At 51.4% G+C, this 9,221-nt stretch overlaps 1 protein-coding gene across 1 annotated transcript; it reads left to right on the top strand.

Moving 5' to 3' along the window:
• Positions 1 to 8,028: 8,028 nt before the first annotated feature.
• On the top strand, positions 8,029 to 8,970 carry LOC140265296 (olfactory receptor 14A16-like). The gene has a single exon (XM_072361206.1). It carries the CDS (start codon positions 8,029 to 8,031, stop codon positions 8,968 to 8,970), a length of 942 nt encoding a protein of 313 aa, XP_072217307.1.
• The last annotated feature ends 251 nt before the right edge of the window (positions 8,971 to 9,221 follow it).

The raw sequence follows: 9,221 nt of genomic DNA, 5'->3' as shown, positions 1-9,221 counted from the left end.
TCATGGAGCCTGGGCTTTGGGAAACAGGCACAGGAATAACCACTGCACGGGTGGAACCTTGTGGGTTGAACCAGGAGGGAGCAGTACGCCCAGAGAGCTTATCTGGAAAAATACTTCCTCTGGGTACTGACATTCAGTTGCATTTTCCATTCACTCTCAAGCAGGAGAAGCACAGACGTGTGGGGCACTATCTTCTAGAAGGAGGAAATGGAAAGAAGCTACAAATTCACCACTCAAAAAAAAAAAGACTGACTAATCCTGACCCATCCACACTCCCTATGTTTATCTGAATGGAGCAAACGCCTGGCACAGCGTGGTACAGCAAACAAGCACACTCACCATCGCTCGAGGTTTTGCTCAGTCTCTTATGGCTCAGGTCCACCAGCAGCTGGCAACTGCAATAACAGACAGAAAGAGAAGGAGTTTTCTAGCAAAGCTCTACGTGAGAGAAGGACGCCGCGCACAAGCAGATCATGGCTAAGAAATGCTTTTTCTATCCCGAGAGTGACAGCCTGGCTGAGGTTACAAAGAGAAGCAGACCGCCACCCTCGTCCTGCCCACAGCGCCCGAGTGCTGCTGTCATGAGCCCAGCACACGGCGTCCCCATGTCTGTGTGCACTGTGGAACCCCACAGATGTGACAGCGGGGTCTGGCTTGTGGGGCGCTTCTCCAAGGAAACCAGTGCACGGTGTCAGGAGGGGAAGAGGAAGCAGCTCATCCTGCCACTAACGCTGCCATTGTGCGTCCCTCCCCAGGACTCCTACAGCTTCCTCTTCCCAGCCCCGCTCACCTCGCAGGCTGCAGACACTGCTGGGCGCTCACACTCGATGGATGTCATCTTCTTCTTGTGCCTCTGGGCCACTCTCTGCAGGGCTGCGCTGAGTTCCTGCCGCTGCGGCAAGAACTGCTGCTCCTGTGCTGACGGATGGAGGAGTTTCGTGCCGGCACCCAAAGCACGTTGTCCCCAGGCTCCCGGTGCCACGGCAGGATGCTCCTCCCCCCCATCGCCCCTCAGCTCTCGCATCCTCCTACGATCTGCCTAAGGACGCAAAGACCCTGCGGACGGATCCGGACGGGCTGCGAGGTGATGACGTCACGAGGGCGCCACGACCTCACGGGCGAAAGGGAAAGACCCCAGCAGGCAGCGCTCGCCCCATTCGGCGGACCGACCAATGGGAGCGCAGAGGAGGCGGGGCCGAGCGCGGCTTCTCCGCCAATAGCGCTTGCGGGCGCCGGTCCGCTATGACGACGCCGGTCCGCTATGACGGCGCGAGTTGCGGAGCTCCGTGCGGGTCGAGCGCTGCTCCGCCGCCCCGCGTCCCCGCCGCCGCCTGTGCCGTGCCTCGGGGGACGCCGGGCGGTCAGGCGAAGCCAGCGCAGGGGCAGAACTGAGCCGTCCTCCGGAGTCAGCGTGGCGGTGGGGCGCTGCTGGGCGGTGAGAAGCGGCGGCTGACCGCGAGCAGCGGAACGCGCCCGGTCTCGAGGAGCAGCTCCTGGCTGAGCCGGGCAGCCCCGAAAGAGAGGGACCGATCCCACGGATCGAGACGTGTGAAAGCCTGGCAGAGAATCAGGCGGGCGCCCGCAGGGAGGTGCAGAGAGGACGGAGCCAGACCGCACCCGGTGGTGCCCGGCAGCGGGACCGGAGGCACGCGCTGCAGCACGGCAGGTCTCCCCGTAGCGCTGCCACCACCGTGCTTCTTCCCCTGCCGTGCGCTAGGCAGGCTGCAGAGCACGTCCATACAGCGCACGCCCAGAGGTGCCTGTCCCGTACAGTGTGTTCAGCGGCTGGGGGATGTTGGGCTGGTTGCGGTGAGCCAGGAGCTGCAGCTCCTCAAGCTCTTCCTCACTGACAGTCTGCCATCACGGCTGCTGCTGCCGTTGTCCCTGTTGCCTTGTTTTGTGCCTGGGGAAGGAGATGGTCACGTACTAACCACATCCCTCCCTGTGCCTCCATTCACTGCAACAGGAGCTGAGTCGAGTGCACCTGTGGGGATGTGGCACCCACAGCCTCTCTGGGCAGCAGTGCCAGGGCCTCAGCTCCCCCTCAGTGAACAACTTCTCTCTGACTCAGAAGAGTCACAGGCACGTTAGAGGAGTTTCTTTTTTCCTGTACAGTAGGGCTTTGCCTCCAACTTTGGCTTTGTTTCTATCACTAGCTATCAGATAGCAAAGGAAGTTCATAGAATCACAGAATGACCCGGGTTGGAAGGGACCTCAAGGATCATGAAATTCCAACCTCCCTGCCTGGCAGGGCCACCAAACTTCCATGTTTACTAGGTCAGGTTGCCCAGGGCCCCATCCAACCTGGACTTGAACACCTCCAAGAATGGGGCATCCACAACCTCCCTGGGCAGCCTGTTCCAGGACCTCGGCTTTCTGATTCGTATGAGTGTTTCTGGATAATTTCAATTCTTAAAATACTGACACAAATAATACCAAAAGTTTCATCAAGCATTCTCTGCACCAGGAATATCTTTCAGTAAATAAAACACTTGGTAACTTTAGGTATCCATTTTCATTTACTGCATAGGTGGTTTCCAGCAAATAAAAGTTCAGATATGTATTCAAGACAAAAAGAGGTAGAAAAATATCAACAAAAAAGGCATGGGATCCTGACAGAGAAGAAATGGGTCTATTTCAGATCCTGTGAAAATGGGAGGAGAGTTGAAATGTCATTCAAGGTGGGTTTATGTGCCCAAAAGCTTTCCTCTTTTTTTTCTCCCCTCCAGCTACAATGATTGGTATTTTAAAAGCTATTCACCTTATTGACATCCTTAGATGATCACAGCACAACCTCTGCTCTAAATTGTTGCCACAGCTTCTTCTCTAAATTCCAGCCTTCCTCCTGCTGCTCTCCCTCCTCCTCTGCACACTGTGGATGCTCAGTCCTGAGACTGACCTCTGTTTGGGTAAATGCTGTCCCTGGTGTAAGGCAAGTTGCTGTGGTGCTGCTTTCAGAATGCCCTGTGCAGGCAGACTTGGAGGCTTCCTTACACTGTGCTAGCATTTCTGGTGACCCTCAGAGTAAAACTTGGCAGATAACAGGGTTTTATACAAAGAGATGTGCATTTCTGTTTAATTTTCTCCCTTTTGTTACTTATCATATCACTGCAAAACATAGCTTACAGCAATATAAACAGGATCTGTTGCTGGAGGGGATTGTACAGCTTCTGACAACTTTTCAGCACCCAAATGTGAAACAGAAGCAATTAAACTCTGAGGGGAAGAAAGTAACAGTGTGGAACACATCAGAAATTGGGTCATGAAGTCACACAGGAGGGAAAGCCAGGAAGCAGAGGGAAAGCAGGATTTTGATTGACTCACCGTCAACAGTAAATGAGCCACTGGCAGTTTACTGTCAGTTTTTTGCCTTTTAATCTGCAAGTTCCAGAGGTGATGGCACCCTCCCCAACCCACTGCTTGGGGGAAGGGAGGGGAGGGGGTTAAGTGGGGCAGGAAAAGCCACGGCCAGAGTTCAGGTGAGAGCAGGGTCTGTGGTCAGCATCACAGAGGGAGGAAGGCAGGTTTTTTGTTCTCAAAATCTAAAAGGCAGAGCTAAAATTAAACGACATCCAGGAGATACAGTCATGAGCATAAAAAATATGCCACCAGAAAGGCATCCTGAGATCTCTGCAGATTATATTTAATATTTATTACTATTGTAATAGCTTTGTGTTGGTAATTAGAGGCATTGGCCTGTTCCAAACCCCACAGTGGGAACTGCCATACAAATATAATTGAATGCAACGCTTGCTCTGGGGAGCCAGGAAGGAGCAGACACCTCCCAGCTGAAGACAAGAGCTTCTGTTTGCTCTTATAAAGCATCTGCTGAATTGGTTGTGAGGAAGGGGAGGCAGTGTTCAAATCACTCCCCTCCTGTGTCAGCCCAGCATCCTCCAGTGAAAAAACAGCTGCAAGCCAGCAGCGCACAGCAGGGCACTGCACAGGAGAGCTGCTTGCCCTCGCTTGCTGGGCTGTGCCCAAGGACTGTCCCAAACTCAGTGGGATTCTGCAAACCATGGGTGTTTTTAGCACGTAGCAGCTCAGTATAGACCTCCTTTTTGAGCAGCAGTGCAGCCCCTCCAAGAATGAAAATATCAGTTATAAAAGTAACCTTGCAGCTAAGCTTCAAGGGGGAGTTCTACACGCCAGCAATTTTTTGCTGTTTATTCATTCTAGACATACTTACAGACTAATTCTCCTCTTACTCTGTTTTTATATCAGTTATTCGCCGTCGACTGAGTGGAGTTAATTTAAATTTACAGCAGCGTAAGTGAGGGAAAGCTGCTCGTAATCAGTAACAAGTTCATTCTACCACGTTTACTCACCATGAATAGTACCTCGCTCATTGAATAATCCTATAAATTCTTCTCGGGGTTTCTTGCAGAGTAGGATAGTATGTGTTCTGAGTAAGGATGGCAAACACTTTCCATACTTTTCAAATCAATTACTCCAGAAGACATAATCTGGTGCTGTATCACCAAGTCCAGTGTGTACACCCAACATCCTGCCTACCGCATGGCTCGGAGCTTGGGAGGTGTGTGATGTAAGAAAGGAGAAAAAATGTTATCATAGCACTAGTTGGGTAGACACCATTGGAACACTCTTTTCCATGAGAGACCATCGATTCACACTGTTTTTTCATGTGCTTCTGAAGTGATTTCTTGATTTCCTCTTACTGCTGGAAAAATAATATGAAATGATATTAGAGCAGGGTAATACTTGCTAAATTTTTAGCTAATAAACCACATTCACAATGGCAGTCCTTGTGCAGCCTATGCTTGTTGTAATGCTATGCTGAGATGATAACAGCAGGGGGGCAAAGTCTTTGGATACAGCAAATGAGAACAAGCCCAAATGCAGCAGAGCTGCCTGCCTCTGGAGAGCCTCAGGTAGGCAGGGATCTCCAGCAAGAGATTACCCTTAAATGAGGTCTAGGAAGGGGTGGAGGCAGACACAACTGCTGCAGCAAAGAGGACAAAGAGCTTGGTTTCCTGCTGGGGCCCTCCAGCCTTGCCAGCGCTCTTGCCATCTCCACCCAAGGCTGTTCTAAGCAGTCCTACACTGGCTTCCTTTTCCCTGCGTGCTGCAGACACTCACCTCGACTCCTGCACTGGCACTCACCCTGGCACTGCCTTACTTTGATGGTTCTGCAGTCTCACCAGTTGTTGCTCATGACACAACAGCAAGGACTGATCACACAGTCCTGATGGAGGTCTCTGGCACCACAGCACAACTATCGCAGGCGAGGGATGACCTGACAGGTTGTGCTGAAAGAATCACTTCTATGGCCCTTTACCAGCCACGTTCCTTCTCTAGTTCGTTCAACGCGGTCACGTCCTGCCCATGAATTGGGGCAGAGACAACCAGATTCACAGTCCCCCCAGTTACATGAAGGTGAAACGACCCTCATACACAAGTGAAATAAAAAATCAGCTTCTTTAGGAGATTTCTACAAAATGCTTCTCCTGTATGCGTTGGCCCTCTCACAATCGTATCTGTCTAAGCCATATGCTTTATTCAAATACCACATAAGGCTTGAGTTACTAACAGCTTTCAGAGAAAAAGAGGAAAACCAAAGAGAAATTAAAACCAGTAGGAAGATCGTCTCATTATCCTTTATCTCATTCACCATCTTCAGCTCCATGTGAGATTTATCCTTCGTCTTTGCTTCTCTGCAGGCCCTGACAACACTCCTATACTCCTCCCAAGAGGAAAGGCCCTTTTTCCACACAGCCACAAACAAGAGCTCCCAAGGGAACAAGCAGCCCCCCAGGTGCCCATGTGCGAGGCTGTTATGCCTTATTGGTTTTTCACATTGGCACCCAAAGTTGGAGGCCCTGTGTGCTTCACCACCGTCAGCATGAGACGTGGTCCTGTGAGGGGTGTGCTGTGTGTGATGGGTGGCTCTGGGCTCTCCAGGCCAGAGATGCAGGGCAGGTAAGATGGAATAGGGGTGCTGTATGTGGTGGGCTGGATAGAATGGAGCTTACAGTTAGCAATGACATGGTTGAAAGCCTCTGTGTAAGGGACAAGGAAATAAAGTGGATGTCACTGTGGGAGTCTACTGTAAGCAGCTCAGCCTGGACAACAATACATATTATTCTTAATTCTTTAAAGGAGTATCTCAAGAAGAGAATCACTTGCCCTAATGTTTCACCAGCTTCCTAGAAACTGACGTGGTGTAGCACACAGCCAATGGGCTCCGTGGTTTTCATGGCCAACTGACTGTATATGAAAAACTGCAAAATGAGAAGTTATTCAAGGAGTTTCTGGTGTCCCTTACTACCCTCCATCAATAGTGGCAGTAGAAAGAGCTAAAGTCTGACAGTAACAAACTTCTCTTCATGCTTTGCCAACTGAGAATAGCCAACAACATCACAGTCAAACCAGGTGTGACTGTCAGGCTACCATCTATTGGTGCTGTGCTCATCATCTTGAACTGAAGTTTGTAGCCCACTTCCCCACAGTAGTGGTGCTAAGCAAAAAAGATGAAGGCCTGCCTGTAATCACAGCCTCCAATTATCTGCTCTAACACAGCTGTGGGGAGGCTTTGTTGGTAATGGCCCCACAGGGACCAATTACAGCTCCAACACTCTCTAACATTTCTGGACAGCATTTTGACTGCACCTCCATCATTTGCTTACAGCAGTCTTCCCTCGGTCCCCAAAGTTCATGGACACCACATACGCTGTGGGGCTCATTACAGTGCAGAAAGACCTAACAAGTCATTTCCCTCAAGTCTTCCAGGCCTGAACTGCTCCTTAGGGAGGTCTCTGTGTTGCAGATGAAGGTTTCAAGGATCGCTTGAAACAAAAAAGGAGATGTCCTATTTAAGGGTATTTTGTCTTACACCAGACACCGAGATGTCACCGAGTGCAGCACAACCCGTGTGACACAGATGGCAGCTCCGTCAGGGAGAGGGAGGTACAGCCAGCACGGGGGTAGCACTGGGGATCCAAGAGGGAAATGTAGTCAGTGAGAGCTGATAACTGGAGAGTGACTGCAACAGGCAAAGATGGGAATGAATGCCAATGGAGGAGAAAGAAGGCTGTGCAAGAGGAGGGTTGCAGGGGGCCAGTTGCTTGTGGCCAGATGTGTGGTCAGTGCTGGTCTGGCTGGGTGTGTGGGAGGCATGGGAGGGAGCTGAATCCCCTCCAGGAGCCAGGACTACAACCTCAGGATAAGATGCCTGAATGGATTCAGCTGAATCCTGTCCCTATGGAAGTGTAAATATGTCCTGCAGAGCCAGGATCCCTGCATCCCAGGTCACTGTGCCAGGGCAAGGACTCAGCCGCCAGCCAGGCTCAGCACTCAGCCTGCCCGGAGAGTTGCTCAGGCAGCTGTAGGGAGATGTGGGGAAGGGGAAGTAGACCCCCAGCAGCACAGGGGCCTTTTGCTGCTCAGGGTGCTGCATAGGCTGGAGGCTCACAGCTGCACTGCATGCTCGGGGTGTTGCAGAGGGGACTTTACAAGAAAGAGGACCAAACATGGGAATTCCTGCCTTTTGTTCATTTTCCTACCGTTAGGATAGGGATGACCAGAGAAATGGGAGACAAGCTGTATATATTGACACAGCACTGAGACTGCTGTGCTGTAGCTTTGGAGATGAGTAGGTTTGTGAGCAGCATCCTTATGTTCCATCAGCCTTTCCTGGCTCGATGGACAGAATGAGCATCAGCCCATGGAGATGATGTGGAGAGATGCTAAGAGAGACGTCACATTCTACAAATAAAACTGAGCACTCCTGCCACTTTACAGTGTACCCACCTGGGTGGCTCAGGATTGCCTTCTCCAGAGCCCACAGGCAGAGGCCTCTCCTACTTTCCTCTTCCATTCCTATTCCAACTCATGAAAACAATCTTAGGCTGTGGATCTGAACCAACATTTCCCTCAGAGAAAGAAAAGGATTGGATTACGCAGCAGGAGGAAGGTCACCAAGGAACGGTACAGGTTTGTGCCAAGAGAACTCTCACCTAACTTGCCTTTTTTTCTCCTGGGATGATTCCCCATGTCCAGGAGCGGCAGATGTCCAACAGCAGCTCCATCAGCGAGTTCCTCCTGCTGCCAATGGGAGACACACGGCAGCTGCAGCTCCTGAACTTCTGGCTCTTCCTGGGCATCTACCTGGCTGCCCTCCTGGGCAATGGCCTTATCAGCACAGCCGTAGCCTGCGACCACCGCCTACACACCCCCATGTACTTCTTCCTCCTCAACCTGGCTCTCCTCGACCTGGGCAGCATCTCCACCACTGTCCCCAAAGCCATGGCCAACGCCCTCTGGGACACCAGGGCCATCTCCTACACTGCGTGTGCTGCACAGCTCTTTGTGTTTTCATTCTTTCTGTCAGCTGAATTTTTCCTTCTCGCCATCATGTCCTATGACCGCTACGTTGCCATCTGCAAGCCCCTGCACTACGGGACCCTCCTGGATGGCAGAACTTGTGCCATCATGGCAGCAGCTGCCTGGGGCACTGGGGTTCTCCATTCCCTGCTGTACACTGCCAATACATTTTCACTGCCTCTCTGCCGAGGCAACGCTGTGGACCAGTTCTTCTGTGAGATGCCACACATTCTCAAGCTCTCTTGTTCGTACCCCTACCTCAGGAATCTCGGCCTCATGACACTCAGTGCATCTTTGTTTTTTGGGTGTTTTGTGTTCATTCTGCTTTCTTACGTGCAGATCTTCAGGGCCGTGCTGAGGATGCCCTCTGTGCAGGGACGGCACAAAGCCTTTTCCACGTGCCTCCCTCACCTGGCCGTGGTCTCCCTCTTTATCAGCACTGGCTTCTTTACCTATCTGAAGCCCCAATCCACCTCCTCCCCAGCCATGGATGTGTTGGTGGCGGTTCTGTACTCCGTGGTGCCTCCAGCAGTGAACCCCCTCATCTACAGCGTGCGGAACCAGGCACTGAAGGATGCCATTTGGAAACTTATTAAGGGTGTTTTTTACTTGTATGGGAACTGCTGAATCACAGCCTGAACCTCTGATTAACCACCTGAGGCAAGCAATAAGCCTAGGAGTACAGGTGAAGGTAATCTCCTGTGCTAGCAAAAGGGGTGGAGCCTGGCTCCACCTCTCCTAGATCCCATTTTAGAGCTGATTATCATTGGGAAAGGATCTCTTTGGGAGGTTGCTCTTTGTAGAGGCTTGTAGTGAGCCCAGGATAAGTGTAGGCACCATCTATTCCTCTTAAAACCACACAACGTAGCCTAACTCTT

This window comes from Excalfactoria chinensis, unplaced genomic scaffold (assembly GCF_039878825.1).
Source record: "Excalfactoria chinensis isolate bCotChi1 unplaced genomic scaffold, bCotChi1.hap2 Scaffold_84, whole genome shotgun sequence".
NCBI classification, from domain to species: domain Eukaryota; kingdom Metazoa; phylum Chordata; class Aves; order Galliformes; family Phasianidae; genus Excalfactoria; species Excalfactoria chinensis.
The sequence above is the reverse complement of the archived record's forward strand: the minus strand, read 5'-3'. Positions and strand labels throughout refer to the sequence as shown.

What these genes read in the sequence shown, in the direction of transcription:
- LOC140265296 (XM_072361206.1), top strand. Translation starts at nt 8,029, where the DNA reads ATGTCCAACAGCAGCTCCATCAGCGAGTTCCTCCTGCTGCCAATGGGA.